The sequence below is a fragment of the Neovison vison genome, chromosome 5 (assembly GCF_020171115.1).
Source record: "Neovison vison isolate M4711 chromosome 5, ASM_NN_V1, whole genome shotgun sequence".
Taxonomy (NCBI): Eukaryota; Metazoa; Chordata; class Mammalia; order Carnivora; family Mustelidae; genus Neogale; species Neogale vison.
This window is the reverse complement of record NC_058095.1, coordinates 40,998,661-41,017,356: the sequence shown is the minus strand read 5'-3', so window position 1 is coordinate 41,017,356 and position 18,696 is coordinate 40,998,661. Positions and strand designations below refer to the sequence as shown.

Below are 18,696 nucleotides of genomic sequence, written 5' to 3'. Positions count from 1 at the left end.
GGGGACCCATGGGAACTCGGAATGCCTATAACAAGAATAGTCAGTGTTATGATCGCACGAGTCTTATCTTTAGCGGATTTTGGGTGCGTTGAACTCGCCATCCCTCCTTGAGATCGGGTGTTTCCGAGTCGTCTGGTCCCAGATGGGCTGGTTTCACATGAGAGGCGTGGATCCAGGCCGCGATGCCGTCGACTTTTAGCGCCGTCGGGGTGGTTAGGAGTACAGTGTAGGGTCCCTTCCATCGGGGTTCAAGGCTCTTGATCTGATGCCTGCGGACCCAGACGAGGTCGCCGATCTGGAATTGATGTGGCACAGTAGGATTTTTTAGCTGTTCCCTATAAGCTGCAGCCAGTGGCTTCCAGACTTCTTTCTGAACGATCTGGAGTGCCTGGAGGTGAGCTTGTAGGGTAGCACGATCAGCAAAAGAAGAAACATAAGAATCAATAGGATTGAAAAGGTTTACAATAGGGGGTGGGGCCCCATACAATATTTCAAAAGGAGTTAATCCTAGGGGCCCGGGGGTATTCCTGGCCCTATATAGGGCCAGGGGCAGGAGGAGGACCCAGTCTCTAGAGCCAGTTGCAAGCGTTAATTTAGTCAAAGTCTCCTTGATTGTTCTATTCATTCTTTCTACTTGTCCTGAGCTCTGGGGTCTATATGCACAATGCAATTTCCAATTAATCCCCAATAATTTGGCCACTTTCTGACTTACCTGGGAGACGAAGGCTGGACCATTGTCGGTGCCTAATATCTGGGGCATTCCATACCTGGGAAAGATTTCTTCAAGTAGTTTCTTGGTGACCACATTCGAAGTCTCGTGCTTGGTGGGGAAGGCTTCTACCCATCCTGAAAAAGTGTCTACGAAAACTAATAAATATCTATAGCCATAGAGTCCAGGTTTTATTTCCGTGAAGTCGATTTCCCAGTGAACACCAGGGCGATGTCCTCGAATGCGCACTCCAGGGGCAGCATAGGTTTTTCTGGTATTTACTTGTGCACAGACTAAGCAATTTTTAATTATGGATCGCAACGCCTTGTCTTGGTTTAGTAACAAGTACGGTTGATGCTCATTATTTAGGAGGGTTTTCATTTTGTTTTCGCTCAGATGGGTCAGTGAGTGCAAAGATTGGACTATATGGTGAGAATACAGAGTGGGCATAACAATTTTTTCGTCCATGGTATATACCCCTTCTTTTGGGTCCCATGTAGCCCCCATTTTCTTTAGCAGCTCCTGATCCTCAGAACTGTATTCCATAGGTTTAATATTTTCTTGTGGGGGCCATGTGCTCAGGGTAAGAATGGGCCCGGTCTCTTTTTCCCCTAGGGCAGCTTCCTTAGCAGCTTGATCTGCCAGTCGGTTTCCCCTTGCCACTGGGCTATCATCCTTTTGGTGACTCGGGCAATGCATAATGCTCAACTTTTGGGGCAGGAACAAAGCTTTGAGCAGAGCCAATATTTCAGGTTTATTTTTAATTTCTTTTCCTTCGGAGGTGAGGAGCCCTCTCCTCCGATAGATTTCACCATGTACGTGGGCCGTAGCAAAGGCATAGCGACTGTCGGTATAAACGTTCAGTTTCTTACCTTCTGCCATCTGTAGAGCCTGAGTCAGGGCGATGAGCTCTGCCCGCTGAGCTGATGTCCCAGGGGATAGCATCTTGGACCAGATCACCTCTGTCTCATTAGTTATTGCAGCTCCGGCTCTTCGCTCGCCATTGTGCAGGAAGCTACTGCCATCTGTATACCAGGTGTAGTCCGCTCCCTTGAGGGGCTGGTCCGTCAGATCCTTTCGGGTGCCATGGACCTCAGCTAGGATCTGGAGGCAATCATGTGTTTCCGTAACCTCGGGTAAGGGGAGTAGGGTGGCAGGGTTGAGCGCCACCACGGGTCCGAACTGTACACGATCAGTGTCCAGAAGCATGGCCTGATAATGAGTCAGGCGAGCATTGGAAAGCCACCTGTCTGGGGGTTGCTTGACCAAAGCTTCGACCGCATGGGGGGCCAAGATGGTTAGTGATTGGCCCAAAGTTAGTTTGCCCGCGTCTTTGACTAAGATGGCGATGGCAGCCACCATCCGCAGACAGGGTGGCCAACCAGTGGCCACAGGGTCTAGCTTTTTTGACAGGTAGGCCACTGGGCGCTTCCAAGGCCCTAGCCTTTGGGTTAGTACTCCCTTGGCATAGCCCTGTTTTTCATCTACGAACAGTTCGAAGGCCTTAGTCACATCTGGGAGTCCCAGGGCTGGGGATTCTAATAAGGCCTTTTTGATGTCGGAAAAGGCCCGTTGCTGCTCTTCGCCCCAGTGGAACTGAGCCCCCTGCTTAGTGAGGGAGTATAAAGGGGCTGCCATTTCCGCAAACCCAGGGATCCATAGGCGGCAAAATCCAGCAGTTCCCAGGAATTCCCTTAGGTGGCGTGGGGTGGTAGGTGTGGGAATGCGGAGAATAGTCTGCTTTCGTGCCTCAGTGAGCCATCTCTGTCCTTCTCTCAGCTGATATCCCAAGTAGGTGACTTGTTTTTGGCATATTTGGGCCTTTTTGGCTGAGGCCCGATACCCTAATTGTCCCAGTGCCTGTAAGAGGGCTTTAGTGCCGTTCAGGCAATTTTCCTTGGAGTTAGCAGCCAAGAGGAGGTCATCGACATACTGAAGAAGTACCAGGGAAGGATGCTGCACCCGGAAATCAGCTAAGTCTCTGTGCAGCGCCTCATCAAACAGAGTGGGACTGTTCTTGAAACCCTGGGGAAGCCGGGTCCAAGTTAACTGTCCTGAGAGCCCTAGATCTGGGTCCCTCCACTCAAAGGCGAAGAGTGGCTGGCTCACTGGATGTAGCCTTAAACAGAAAAAGGCATCCTTTAAATCTAGCACCGTATACCATTCATGGGAAGGGGGCAGGGTGCTCAGTAGATTATATGGGTTGGGCACAGAGGGATGTATGTCCTCAACTCTTTTGTTGACTTCTCTTAGATCCTGTACTGGCCGGTAATCTCCTGTGCCAGGTTTTTTTACTGGTAAGAGAGGTGTATTCCAAGGTGACCGGCAGGGAATTAGGATTCCTTGATCAAGAAGCCTCTTAATATGGGGCCTTATGCCTTGGCGGGCTTCCTGTGACATTGGATACTGCTTTATTGACACTGGGGTGGCTGTTGCCTTAAGTTGGATTAAGAGAGGGGGCTGTTGACGAGCCATCCCCATGCCCCCCGTTTCCGCCCAGGCCATAGGGAATTCTCTCAGCCAAGCTTCATTTTGGACCTCTGGGGTCTGTTCAGGTTCATATAGTCTATATTCCTCCTCCAAATGGAGGGTCAAGACCTGTAAGGGTCCTCCATTGGGGCCTGTTATTGCCGCCCCTTCTGGGTTGAAGTGGATTTGGGCCTTTAGTTTGGTTAGAAGGTCTCTCCCCAGTAACGGGTAGGGGCAATCGGGTACGTGTAGAAATGAATGCGTCACCTTACCGGTAGCCAGCTGGACCCTGCGTTCCGTGGTCCATCGATAGTTCTTTCCTCCAGTTGCTCCTTGTACCCAAGCAGTTCGGTTGCTAAGTGGTCCTAGAGTCTGGGTTAGGACTGAATGCTGGGCCCCGGTGTCGACTAGGAAGGTAACTGGCTGCCCCCCGACGCTTAAAGTTATCCTGGGCTCAGGGGGGGGCTCCTGGCCCTGACTTCCCTAGTCTTCCAACGTCAGTAGGGAAGTCAATGGTTTGGGCGTCAAGGGTCCTCTGAGATTCTTGGGGTTCCTGGGACACTCTCGGGCCCAGTGTCCTCTTTCCTTGCAATAGGCACATTGGTCTCTGTCTAATTTGGTCCTTCTTCGTTCTCGCTCTCCCATCCTGACTCCCTCTCTGTCCTGTCCCTGAGTAACTACGGTGGCCAATACCTTAGTCAATTCCCTGCTCCGCTTTTTATCTCTTTCATCCTGTGCCTCTTTCATTCTTAACCATATTCTCTCCTCTTTCTCTTCCGGAGTTTCTCTTTTATTGAACACCTTTTCTGCCTCTTTTAATAAGTCAGAAAGTGTATACCCCTGTAGCCCTTCTAATCTCTGTAATTTGCCCCTAATATCAGGGCTTGACTGCCAGATAAAGGACATTGATACACTAGTTGCTTGCCCTTCATCATCAGGGTCATACGGGGTGTACATCCTATAAGCCTCCTTAAGTCTCTCTAGAAAGGCAGAAGGTGTCTCTTCCCTTCCCTGTATTACTTGCTTAACCTGAGCCAAATTAGTGGGCCGCCTTGCGGCTGCTCGGAGACCCGCTATGAGCAACTGGCGATAGAGACGAAGGTGCTCCCTACCTGCAGAAGTGGCGAAGTCCCAGTTAGGGCGGGTTAAGGGAAAAGCTATGTCGATCTCATTAGGCAACTGGGTTGGTCGCCCATCATCGCCCGGTACGTTCTTTCGGGCTTCCAGAAGAACTCTCTGCTTTTCCTCCGAGGTCAGCAGAGTCTGCAACAGCTGTTGACAATCATCCCAAGTGGGTTGATGGGTAACTAGAATAGATTCAATCAAGTTAGTCAGGGTGGCGGGGTCCTTAGAGAAGGGAGGGTTATGTTGCTTCCAGTTATAGAGATCAGAAGCAGTAAAGGGCCAGTACTGTGGCCGACCGTTAGGACCTTCCCTCAAGGGGAAAGCTTGGGAGACTTGACTTGGTGGCTGTGCACGTCGGTCCCTGAGTCGCCCCGCAATGGGTGACGCCAGGGAACTAGGCTTTCGCTCTTCTGTTGTGGCCTCCGGGTAGGGAGGGGGTTCTTCCGTTAACAGGTCGATAAGAGGGGACTCAGTGTCTGGAGGCAAAACGGGAGCAGACTGAACAGGCTCGGGAGCAGGCTGAACAGGCTTGGGAAGTTTTGGGGATTTATCCTGGAGTGGGGTAAGGGCAGGGTAAAGAGAAGAGGAAGTGGGAGTAGGTGGGGGAGGGGTGGGTTGCGCAGTCTCCCTGGAGGGCGTGGTTTGGGGGTGGGACAGTTGCTCTTTTAGGGGAGGCGGCGCAGTGGGGGTGATAGGGGAGGAGCAGGGTTTGGGAAGGAGAACAAAGGGCTGGACCCAGAGTGGGGGGTCTGAAACCAGAGCCCTCCAGGTGACGATGTAGGGCACCTGATCGGGATGCCCATGGGGTCCGGGGCTGAAAACTTTGGCTTCCACCTGAGAAATAATATCAAGGTTAAAAGTGCCATCGCGTGGCCATCCCACATTGAAAGTGGGCCACTCGGAGGAACAAAGGGTGACCCATTTCTTTTTCCGTATTTCCACCGATTGGTTGTTTGCCCGGTCTCGGACGTCGCTCCAGTGGCTTAGGGTCAGACTTAAAGGAGTAGTCACTGTCTGTCCCATAATTTCAAGAAAAAAAAGAGTTATTATCACAGAGACAAAGACTAGACTCAGACACAGAACAAACAAACGCGCTGCGCGATTTTGGCGCCAAACCGAAAGCAAAAACTCAAGCGGAGATTCAGGGGGTCCGGATTCCCCCTCTCCAACTAAGGCCGTGTATCCCTCCGATATCGGCCGAGCTCCAAATGCCCCGCTGCCCCGGGGCATAGATGTCCCGAAGGACTCAAATGTCCCGCCCGGCGGGACTACAAACGCCTCTGGAACGTCTTCCAGGGCTGTGAGGGAGAAGTCCGAGCCCGTCAGCTCCTTCTGGCCCTCACCAAATACAAATGGATCCGATCGAACCCCAAACCAAAACCAAACGCGTGCGCGAAATTACAAGTAACAGATCCAGACACCACTACAGACACAACGCGAAATCACAAGTAACAGGTCTAACTATAACCACAAACACAACGAATATAGCGCTGGCCAGCTTACCTCCTGACAGTGGGTCGGTGGTCCCTGGGTGGGGGTCTCACATCCCGGACGAGCCCCCAATGAAAGATCCCCCCCGGGGCTCCAAGCACCCCGGAATGGACCCCGTTTTAGGAGGAGACCCCCGGACCCAAAAACCAAGCCGAGTCCGCTGATCAGATGCAAACAGCACGAGGTTTATTGAGTAGACACAGGTACCTGCGGGCGGTCAAGTCTTAGGAGGACTCTCGCGCGCCAGCCCTTTGTTCAGGGCCTTTTTATGGGGTACGGGGAAGCGAAAACATACGTACAGAAACAGATACATAGTTACAAAGTTTTCATTGGCTGGTTTGAATATAAGGCATACTCGGTGTTTGTAGATTGGCTTTGAAGGACCCCAGCGAGCGAAGAGAAAGGTGGGGAGGGGGAGTGAGGAGGGGGAGTTGGATCTTATTACTCAGCAGAGAAACATCCTGCCTACGTGACTAGGTCCACATACTTAGGCGATCCCCCCCCTTGCCTACGTGACTATCTGCGCGTAACAGGCCGTGCGCAGCAAGTGTACCTATTTCCCCCGCAACATGCCGTTGCCCCCCCCCCCCCTAACTCCAGGGCTGTGCTGGGATAAGGGAGGATTGTCCAAGTAGGGGGAAGGGAAGAGGGGTCTCTTCAACCTAAAGGACTTCATTTAACTCTAATTTCCTGCGGAAAGGCCTTAACCCCAACTGCGGTGATATTGAGGGTTAGGACTTCATCGTATAATTTTGGGGGGGTACCCAATTTAGTCCATAATAACAAGTTTATAGTCAAAATTCACAGACTTGTGCACCCTAACAGGCTGCATTTTATTCTATGGAAATTATACTATAGTAAATTGAAAAAATAAACAAATTATTCATTTATGTAAAAATTGTGCTGTGCATTTAAAAACAGAAAACAAATACATTCCTGTGAGTACTCAGAAAAATGTAACTCATTTATTGTTATGATCTTCATTTCTTCAGTGGAAAAAAAGGGCCTTCCTCACTCCACCTACCTGTTCCCACTTAGTACTGAATGCGTTAAATATCCTTGAAATCATATTGGTTTTGATTCTTAATAATGGTTAGTAAATAGAGCAAATCGGGGCAGAGAGCTCTTGTGGAAAACAGCTGCAAATGTAGGCTATGTTAGGAGTCCACTTGGAGACTGGTCTGGAATGGCAGATGGGAAAAACCATGCATATGGGTAGTAGCCAAATTTATATTCTTCTGGGCAACTTCTTTGGGGGCTAGTTGAGGTTAAACTTAAAATAATTTAGGACAGATTTGGGGGCAAGCAGTCTGGTGTCATAAGAAGTATATGGCCTTGCATTAAATCTTGGCTTTAGATGGATAGGCAAGTTCCAATATTACCTTCTCTACTTATTACCTTGGAAAAGTTATTTAACCTCTCTGGATCTTCCTTTTCTCATCTGGAAAATGGGCTAATGAAAGCTAGCATTCCAGATTGTCCCAAGAATTTGAAATAAAGAGCGTAAAACCCCAATATAAGGATCTGGCGCTTGGTAGGCCCTCCATAACCTATAACACTTGAAGTTCATTGTGATTTTGGACAGCAGAATTCATAATAGGTCAGGCCCAGAGAGAGAATGCTCAGGCTCAAGAGGTCACGGGCCCCTGATGTGGTCAAGTTCTTGCTCTCTTAGAGGCCTGCTGCTGTATATAAGAAATGATGATGGAAGACCCCTGCCCTCCACTCATAGGACCCCAGAGCTACTTTCTGGAACTCTCTGTTAGAGTCTTTTCCTTCATTATGACCAGTGTCGTACCCAAGGAGCTACAGATTTTTCTAGATTAGCCCAAGAGAATTTTGGCTTCTGAGTCAAAAGGAAAAAGTTTTCTTCTGTCCTACTTGGGCTTTCCATAGGATTGCCCAGGCTTGATTGTAGTAGTACAATTAGGAGGTGGACACGTATAATAGGAGAGTGTTGATTATCAGGTCCACTGCTTGATGGGGTGGAAAGTACTCTGTGTTAGAAAATAGGAAGCCTTGGTCATTGGTCTGTTTTATTTCCCAGGTAAGTGATTTGAGGTAGATCATTGTTCCTCTTTGGGTTTCGTTTTCTGACTCTGTACAGGGAAAGGTTGAGTTAGAGAACTTTTGAGATACCTTTTCAGCTAGGATATGCTAATATTCTATGGTATGAAATTGGAGAAATGTCTTAATTAATCGATTAATTTATACAAGGCTTGATGCCGCATTCACCCAATACTGAGCTCTGTGCTACCTTCTGGGCAGTCAGTGATGAACAAGCCAGACACAAAACTCTCCCAGCCTGACCTTCCATTTCTTCCTTCCTTCCTTCCTTCCTTCCTTCCTTCCTTCCTTCCTTCCTCTTTCTGTTTCTTTTTTTTAAAGATTTTATTTATTTATTTGACAGAGAGAGATCACAAGCAGGCAGAGAGGCAGGCAGAGAGAGAGAGAGGAGGAAGCAGGCTCCCCGCTGAGCAGAGAGCCCGATGCGGGACTCGATCCCAGGACCCTGAGATCATGACCTGAGCCGAAGGCAGCGGCTTAACCCACTGAGCCACCCAGGCACCCTCTGTTTCTCTTTCTTTTCTTTCTTTCCTTGTCTCTTTGTCACTCTTTCCTTTTTAAAAGATTTATTTATTTTATTTTATTATTTTAAAAAATCATCATCATTATTATTTTTTTAAGATTTTATTTATTTATTTGACAGACAGAGATCACAAGTAGGCAGAGAGGCAGGCAGAGAGAGAGGGAGAAGCAGGCTCCCTGCTGAGCGGAGGGCCCAATGTGGGGCTCGATGTGGGGCTCAATCCTAGGATCCTGAGACCAGGACCTGAGCCGAAAGCAGAGGCTTTAACCCACTGAGCCACCCAGGTGCCCCTAAAGATTTATTTATTTTAGAGAGAGAGAGAGAGAGAGAGAGAGAGAGCAAGAGCAGGAGGTCAGTGGGAGAGGGAGAGAGGGACTCTCAAGCAGACTCTGCACTGAGCACAGACTAGATCTCATGACCCTGAGATCATGACCTGAGCCAAAACCAAGAGCCCGACACTTTAACTGACTGCTTCACCCAGGTGTGCCCTGACCTTGGATTTCTAGGGCGCTGCTACCTGTCCAGGATCAATTCCCATCTGATGCTTTTCTTAGTGACTTAGCAGGCATGTTAATTCCATTTGTGGGCAGTCCAGAGCTGGGAGTGTCGACACTGTAGAATCTGCTCTTACAGTATCAGGTTAAACAACAAAACAAAACACTTTTAAAGTTTGAAAGGATGGGCCAACACTCACAAGATAAATACACAATGATAATTAAGCCCAAATAGAAGAAAAGTCCCTAACTTGGGTTTAAAATAAATTAAATTTACAGTTAGAGGTAGCTTTGAGCATTCGCCCCACTCCTCTGCTCAGGCTCCTGGGGTCATATGGTCACAAAGTAACATTAGTCATGAAGTTGGAAAAACCTTGAGTCTCCCTAAGATCTCTCTGCCTGGCAGTCTTGGGATGCCAGTGCCATGGTTGGAAACCCGTTCTTTCATCTCTTCCCTTCGTAACACTCCCCTACCTTTCTTTCATTTGCTCCTTTGAGGGCAGGGCGGACCTTCTCCAGCATCATACCCACGCCTGTATCCCTTGCCAGTAGTTCTTTGATTTGCACATTACAGGCAACTAATGGCAATTAAGGAAAAAGAAATAATTCCTGCAAGCAGTCCACATGAAAACAGACCAGGAGTTTAAAGTGGTATCAGTTAACCACATGATGGAATTGCCAAGAAACACCAAGATCACCGTGGGCTGTGTTAACAGAAGTGTATAGTAGACAGCAAGAGGACTCTGGACCCTGTGCTGGCCAGGCAAGCTTCTGAACATTATGTCCCATTCTGGATATCACATTTAATGAGAGATATTAAAATTGGGGATGGTCCAAAGAATGAACTAACTGGTGGCAATACAGCAAAAATGGTTAAGGCCTCCCACTTTGGAATCAGGTGGACTTGTTCAGGTCCAAGATCTGACATGTATTGTGTGAATTTGGGGAAGTTATGTAACCTCCCACAGTCTCCGTTTCCTCATCTATACGATGGAACTAATTAATACTACCTATCTCATGGAGTTCTGGCAAGGATCATGATGATGAATTATGATTTGTATTTGAAGGAAGTAGGAGTGGTTAGCCAGAAACTCTGGAGCCTTAAGTGGTGGTAGTGGGGAGGGCAGTCAGGGAAATGAGTGGGAAGTAATACCTATCTAGATCATGGAAAACCTAATATCTAGCTAGATCATTGAAAACTGGATCATTGAATCCAGGTATTAGACTACTTTTGGGTAGATTCAAATGACAGATTTAGGTCAAATAGTAGGATTTACAGAGAAGATAATATAACCTCCACATATGGCAGAAATTTTGGCAATCATTGTTTAAAAATAGAATTCAGGACTACAAAGAGTGTTCAAGCAGATGCTAATTTCCATGTTTTAGGGTGGTAGACAGGGGCATCCTGCACTGGGCGAGTGAGTCTGGGCTCTTAGGAGTTCCCAAATTTAGCTGTGCATCAGAATCATCTGCGAGTAGAGCTCAGCAATCTCTAATAAGCCCTTTAGGGGGTCTTAAGCCAGTCCCTGCATAGATCATTGATGGTCCCCTTTCACCTATACGAAACTGTGATGGGATTCTGGTGGGGAGGTACTAGGAGCAAGAGACAAGAAGATAAGAAAGTGGTAAACATATTTGGGAGTCATCCAGTTAGAATGGAGCTGTCCAGTAGAAGAGGATTTGGGAGTCTGGCTGGAAACGAGTTAGAGCCAACAGTGTTAAGAGCTTTCAACACTTAAAAAAAAAAAAAAAAAAAGGGGCGCCTGGGTGGCTCAGTGGGTTAAGCCGCTGCCTTCGGCTCAGGTCATGATCTCAGGGTCCTGGGATTGAGTCCCGCATCGCGCTCTCTGCTAGGCAGGGAGCCTGCTTCCCTCTCTCTCTCTGCCTGCCTCTCCGTCTACTTGTGATTTCTTTCTGTCAAATAAATAAATAAAATCTTTAAAAAAAAAAAAAAGAGCTTTCAACACTGGGTAGGGGCATTGTGGTTATCACTCAGGGTTCCATGATAAACTTAGTACAAAGGTAGTTTTAAAAATTTCTCATTCAGGAATAGTGAGTAAAATAATGAATAACAGCAATGCCAGACACAATATTTCTTCCCTCTTGGAGTTCACCATCTTGTCACCTGTAACTTAAATCATCACCTTCCTTTGTCTTCAGTCCACAGTTGCTCTTAGACAACGGGCAGCGATCAGTCCATGGCCAGGATGTGTCCTTCCATCCAAAGACGTGGAAAGACAAGGAGGGCTTTCACTTAGGCAATCCTCCCAGTCGGTAGAGGAAGCACCCTTAGGTGTCTCAAAATCAGTCTTGATGACATCAGAGGTGCCTCTGGCTGGGAGACGAAGTTCAGTCTTCCTCTTTAGGAACAAGTTCATCCAGGCCTAAGTCCAAGGGACTGAATTCTTTAATGCAAGTGCTTTTGTTCTTATCTCAAGGCACTTCTTAAGCTAATTAGTTGCAATTATTAGCTCTACTGCAGAATGCACAACAACAGAAGGGGGAAATGAGGTCATTAGGGAGATACAATTGGTGTCCTGAGACAGCAAATAGAGGAACTGGGACTGATCACACTGACCAATTTGGGTCTTTAAAGAAAAATCGAAAACCAAAACCCACCCCTGAATCCTCAAAGAGCCAAGGACACAGAGAAGTACAAAACAGGAGGCAAACACTGTACTTACACAATGTTCTTTCTAATATCTGCCCACATCCCGAGGCAGTGTCCCTAAGGAGGGTTTCCTGTGGGAAGAAATCAGAGCAAGGCAGAAAGAACAGTGGGGCTTGTTGGAAGCTACCCAGGTGTGAAGGCTGGCTTTTCATTCTCAGCTGTGGGACTGGGGACCAGTCAGTTCCCTCACCCACAGAAGGGCAGAGACCCCAGCCTTGCCGAGTGTTGGGGGCCTTAAGAGTAATGCATCCAAGGTTGATCCTACTTCGAGTTTGATTAAGTGCAGAGTGAGTTTGTGTTTTTCTCATTGGCAACATGGCTCTCTGGCTGGGTCAACAGGTAATTTGCTTGGCCCTACTTTTGTGCCTTCATGCAGATACCTGCAGTTTTCTAGGATGGTCTCTTCTAGTCCAGTAGCATTCCCAGCCAGACATAAGTAAATTTTCAGCTTTTCAGGGAGGCACTATAAAAATATGTTCAAGTTGGGGCACCTGGGTAGCTCAGTGGGTTAAAGCCTCTGCCTTCGGCTCAGGTCATGATCTCAGGGTCCTGGGATCGAGCCTCACATCGGGCTCTCTGCTCAGCGGGGAGTCCGCGTCCTTTTCTCTCTCTGCCTACTTGTGATCTCTCTCTGTCAAGTAAATAAAAAAATAAAATCTTAAAAAAAAATGTGTTCAAAAGTCTGAGAGATGTGTTAGTTTCCTGGGGATGCCATAACAAATACTAGAGACTGCGTAACTTCAAATGGTAGAAATGCATTGTCTCATAGTTCTGGAGACAAGAAGTCTGAAGTCAGGGTGCGAGCAGGGCCAGGCTCCCTCTGATGGCTCGAGGGGAGATTCCTTCCTCACCCCTGCTAGTTTCTGCTGTCTCCCATCCATCTGTGGCTTTCCCAGGCTTGTGGTGCTTTGCTCCCCTCACATAGCTGCCTTTCTTCTGTGTGTTTCCATACCATCTTCCCTCTGCGTGTCTATCCCATGCCCAGATTTCCCGTGTTGATAAGGACATCAGTCCTGTTTGATTAGGGCCCACCCCTAATATCCTTATTTTCACTAGATTGCCTATGGGGTGACTCTATTTCCAAAGAAGATCTCATATGGAGATACTGGGGTGGGGGTGCCATTTAACCCATAGCACGAGTCCTACAGATCTGGGTTCAGATGTTGACCCTATCATTTACTGGGCATGCTCATGGCCAAGTTATTAACCTCTCTGGCTGGGCTTCTGTTTCCTCATCTCTCCAATCAGGACTATAGGATTCATTACCTTACAGGTTTGCTGTGAGACTAAAAGGAGATACTAGTTGTGAAGTGTATGGCAAGTGATGGGAGATAAGTATATTTCCAGGGATATATCACGCTTTGTGTATTCTCAGTAAGCATTCCTGTTGCTGCAGATTCCTGTAGACTCTGACAGGTGTAGAATGCGTTCAACCCTGTAGAAATGATTGCCTTGACTTTCCTACGAAGCAGGACCCGGCTGGTTAGGGTGTCCAACAGTAACCTCATCACCACTTCCAGCTGAGCACCAGAAGCAGAGAGAGGTAGAACAGAAGCAAATGTGGATGGGATCTCACGCATGCCTAGATATTGTGTTCTTTTGGCACAGGCATGGGTGAAGGGGACTGAGAAGTACACTGTGAGCTGAACCGGAAAGGCAGGGGCAGGAAGAAGGGCGTGCTCTGGGGGAAAAAAAAAAAAAAAAAGCAATGACCTTCTGGCTACCTAGAGCCCCAGGCCTAAATACGAAATGGTTGGATGCACAAACACAATTTGGGTTTCTCATAAAATTCAAAACTTGGTGTAATAGTGGTATTGTAGTTAAGAAGGAGTTGTATGCTTAAGTATTTAAGGGTGAAATCTCTCCCAGACTTCTGGTCCCCGTCCCAGATCTGCTAAAATAGACTCTTGATAATGGGGCCTGAGCATCCGTATTTTTTTTTAATTAAAGATTTTTATTTATTTATTTGACAGAGAGAGATTACAAGTAGACATAGAGGCAGGCAGAGAGAGAGAGAGAGAGAGGGAAGCAGGCCCCCCGCTGAGCAGAGAGCCCGATGTGGGACTCGATCCCAGGACCCTGAGATCATGACCTGAGCCAAAGGCAGCAGCTTAACCCACTGAGCCACCCAGGCGCCCCGAGCATCCGTATTTTTAAAAAGTCTCTCCGGGAGAGACTTTTTTTGTTTGTATTTAGCATGCTTATGGGTTGTTTCTTGACATATATTGACCTACTCCAAGACTACGTCTTTTGCTCAGATGCCCTCCCAATGTGATGTAGAAGCACAGAGGTACAGGATTTCTTTTGATTTTTAATAATAATTATCATGTGGGTAGTATTTTATAGTAGTTGAAGGAAGTCTGGTTTAGAATCAGGAGACCTCGAGTCTAATCATCATTTTCCTTCAATTTCCCCCATAGGAATTTGGACTATTCGCGTAACTACTGTTTCTCAGAGATAATGGTCGCTCCTCACTCTATCTTAAAGTCATCCTAGCAGAAGCAATCATGATTATCTCTTATATGCAATGTTCCAAAATTCCTTCTTATCTTAGATTTTTCTGTGCTTCCCAGCTTCTCTAAGCAAATTATATCCTGTCATCTTGTATTTATCTTGGACTTAGTTGTCCCATACTCACAGTCAGAAACCATAAGGGAAAATTACATTTATATGTGCACACACATGCAGACATACTTTCTCTCTCCCTCCCTCCATCCCTCCCTCCCTCTCTGTCTCTATTGCCCCCCCTTCCCTCCCCCACTCCCTCACACACATACCTTTAATTAAACAGCCAGACCAGATGGCACTAAGTCTCAAGATACTTTACATGTCGGCAATCCTCTTAGACCCTTACTCAGAGCTTAGCAATAGGCTTTATTTTCCATGTAATTCTAACAGAACTTGGTTATCTAACTTCCAAACCTCAGGTAGAAGAGAAGCAGCAAACAGACAGAACAAAAATGGGATAGGATAGGTAGATAAGCAGAAAGCACCCAAATCTGAGTGTGGAATGCCCAGCAACAAGGCAGGAAAAAAAGAAAGAAAAAATTGTAACCGAGCAATCTGAAGCCCCTAGGTTTAGGGATAAATAATACTTGGTGCCTGCACAGATCCTGGCAGTGCTGTGGTATGGTACAGCCGGATCCCTTCTGTTTTTGAAGATGACTCTGAGTCATCGAGGCGGCTAAATTCAGTTCTGTATTTTCTGTTTAGGAAGCATGGACATGGGATCTCTAGCTAAGAAAGGTTTATATCTAAAATGTTTAAAACTTTTAGACAAGATTTGGCTTCCAAGAATCATAGAATTTTAAAGCCGGAGAGCAGCATTATCATCACAATAACATTTCAACTTATCGAATAGGTAGATATTTGATGATAACCCTTTCCACTGAGCTGACCAACTGGATATAACCTCTTGCTGCCCATTAGTTGTCGTTAGTGAGCTAGACAAAGGAAGTCTTTTTCTCCTTTCCAAAATCGTAGAGAAGAAGTTAGAGGAAGAGGAGAGAATTCGTCAATTGCTACAAATAGCACATGTCCAAACACCCTTCCTACTGCTTCTCTTCAAGTAGCTTGTATTCTCCGCCACATCTACACATCCCCCTCCTTACTCCATCTGCTTCGTCCTGCCCTACCAGCACAGGCCCACATCTATTCCTATTCTTCAGTCTGGCGAAGTGCCACCTCTTCCAAGAAGCTGTCTGGAGCCTTCCTTTGAAACCGGTTTCCTCCTCTGAGGGGCACCTGGGTGGCTCAGTCGGGTAAGCATCTGTCTTCAGCTTAGGTCATAATCTCAGGATCCTGGGATCAAGCCCTGCGTCAGGCTCCCTGCTTGGCAGGGAGTCTGCTTCTGCCTCTCCCCCTGCACTACCTTCTATTCTCCCGCCCCCGGCTTGTGCTCTCTCTCAAATAAATAAAATCTTAAAAAAAGAAAACCTGGTTTTTCCTCTGAACTTTCACAGATGTTAATGATCCCTCTCTTCTATATTGTATATTATAGTTTTTTTTTTAATTGTGTTTTCTTCCTCTTTTTTAAAGATTATTTATTTGAGAGAGAAAAAGAGAGAGAGAGAGACAGCACACGTGGGGGTGAGGGGCAGAGGCAAAGGGAGAAGCAGGAAAAGGCAGACTCCCAGCTGAGCAGGGAGCGGGACCCAGGGCTCAGTCCCAGGACCCAGAAGATCATGACCTGAGCTGAAAGCAGACGCTTAACTGACTGACCCACTCAGGTGTCCGTGGCTTCTTCCTCTTAACCTGCAAATTGCTTGAGGACAGACTCTTGATTTGATTCATTTCTGTGTTTCCAAAAGCACCAGGCATAGTGTCTCATAGGTCATGGGTGTTTGACAAATTATTATTATTATTTTTATTTTTATTTTTTTATTTTTTTTTAAGATTTATTTATTTATTTGACAGACAGAGATCACAAGTAGGCAGAGAGGCAGGCAGAGAGAGAGAGTGGAGGAAGCAGGCTCCCTGCTGAGCAGAGAGCCTGATGTGGGGCTTGATCCCAGGACCCCAGGATCATGACCTGAGCCAAAGGCAGAGGCTTTAGCCCACTGAGCCACCCAGGTGCCCCTTTTTGACAGATTCTTACTGAATGGCCAAGTGAATGAAATAAGCCCGTTATTTATCCTCTGCACTGGTCCATACTACACTGTTGACACAGAGAATTGGGGGCTCTGGGGGAAATAGGAATTTACAAACCAAGATACTCATATGAAAAATTAACACTGATTCTTTTCCCCTTAGCGGAGTAACAATTTCCCCTCTTCTTAAAATGTGGGACCTAAAAGAGATGGCCTCTCACAAATGAAGAGAAAGCCAAGGGGTATCATCATGGGGCTATCATCATGTCCTTAGGGCTGTAGCACATTTGCTGGACATCTGCGGTTTGTTGTTTCTTTCCTTCCTTCCTTCCTCCCTCCTTCTCTCATCTCCTCTCCTCTTTCTTTTCTTTTCTTTTCTTTTCTCTTTCCTCCCTCTCCTCCCTCCCTCCCTTCCTTCCTTCCTTCTTTCTCCTTTTATTGAGAGAGAGAGAGAAAAAACACAAGTGGGAAAGGGACAGAGGGAGAAGAAAGAGAGAATCTCAGGCAGACTTCCCACTGAGCATGGAGCTTAATGCAGGGATCCCTCTCATGACTCCAAGATCATGACCTGAGCTGAAATCAAGAATCGGACGCTTAACTGTCTGAGCCCACCCAGGCACCCCTGCGGTTTGTTGACTCTTAACAGAAAGTAGTATAATAACATCTTATACTGGTACAACATGCAGGTTCCTAAATGCTTGAATATACCCAATTTCTTTGGCTGCCGTAACAAAGTATAGTGGCAGGTAGGACAGATGTTATTCTTGCTTTTCAGATGAAGAATCTGAAACTCAGTGAACGAACAAAAACACACAAGGTTACATGAGAAGAGGTAGAATTGGGATCATTTTTGCCAGCTCTCAGTCTAGCCCCTAAGCCAGTAGAACACACAGAAATGACTAATTCAAATCTTTCTTGTTTGGCTCAGCTCAAGTGTCCTTTCGCATCTTGAGCACCCAAGGTAAAGGTTGATTCCACCGTTTTTTTGCATTGTATTGTTAGGAATAATTTGTATTGTTAGAAATCATGTGATGATTAATTCTTTGCATCAATTTGTGTAGGCCATGGGACCCAGATATTTGATCAGTCGTCAGTCTAGATGTTGCTGTGAAGATATTTTTCAGATGAGATTAACATTTAAATCAGTAGGCTCTGTGTAAAGGCTCTCCCCAAAACTCTCCCAAATGTGGGTGGGCTTCATCCCATCAACTGAAGGCCTTAAGAGAAAAAGATGGAGGTCTCCCAAGGAAGAGGGTATCCTGCCCCTAGAAGCCTTTGGGCTTGGGTTACAACACCAACTCTTCTCTGGCTTACCAGCCAGCTTGCTTGCGCTGCAGATTTTGGACTCATCAGTCCCCAGTTGTGTAAGAATATTCCTTAAAATAAATCTCTCTCTCTCTCTCTGTGCATACACATTCTACTGGTTCTGCTTCACTGGAGAACCCTGACTAATAAACACAGCTCCTAATTTATGAGGGTAATTTGTTTTATAGATGTATTTAAATTATATATATAAGAAGTTGATGAATTCATAAGGATATCAAACTTTTTATTTATGTGTGTATGTAGATACACATACATTATTTATATATAAGATATAAATAAAACCTTATTTTATTAATATCTTATATATAAGATTTTGCATAATATATAAAATTTATATAAATATATAAAACATATACATATTTTATGTATGTATGTATAAAATATGTGTGTATATTATATAAAATCTTATATATAAGATTTTATTTATTTATTTGTCAGAGAGAGTGAGAGAGAATGAGCACAAGCAGGGGGAATGGCAGGCAGAGGGAGAAGCAGGCTCTCTGCTGAACAGGGAGCCCAATATGGGACTCAATCCCTAGACCCTGAGATCATGACCTGAGCCAAAGGCTCAACTGACTGAGCCACCCAGATGTCCCAATACCAAACTTTTTTAAAAAGAAAGAGAAAAAAGAAATCTCCCCATCAGAAAACAAGCAAACAAGTAAAAAAGTTCGAAACACACAAAAAAACCCTGGACACCATCGGAAGTAACTACGGTTTCAACTTCTTGCTCTGCTCTGAAAATTGACCATTAAAAGGAAAGAGACAAGCATTTATCTGTCCTCCTTGTATAAACTGTACTAGAGAGTCCTAATTAATGAGGAACATTCCTCTTCTTCTTCTTCCTCCCCTTCTTCTTCTCTCCCCCTCCTCAAGCTCCTTCTTCTTCTTCCTCTTCTTTTAGAGAGAGAGGGGGGGTGTGTGGGAGGGTCCAAGGGAGAGGGTGAGAGAGAATCTTGAGCAGGCTTCATGCCCAGTGTGGAGCTGGAAGCAGGGGTTGGTTTCAAGACGCTGAGGTCATGACCTGAGCTGAAATCAGGAGTGGGACACCCAAGAGACTGAGCCACCCAGGGACTCCCAGGGACATTCTTCTTTACAAAAGAATTCCAGCCAACAAATATGGAAGGAATGATAGAGCTGGAACTATTTTCTAACCTCGAATACAGTAATGCAGATGATGATCAACAATGGGTGAAACCATGAGATGAAAGGTTGATGAAGAACTTTAC

General features: G+C 46.2%; 1 protein-coding gene across 1 annotated transcript; it reads right to left on the bottom strand.

Annotated features, from left to right (window-relative positions):
• Window positions 1-677: 677 nt before the first annotated feature.
• Window positions 678-5,521, bottom strand: LOC122906556. The gene is given in 2 exon segments (XM_044248633.1): window positions 678-790; window positions 793-5,521. Coding segments are annotated over 2 exon segments (4,647 nt in total). The 5' UTR covers window positions 5,327-5,521.
• Between the last annotated feature and the right edge of the window lie 13,175 nt (window positions 5,522-18,696).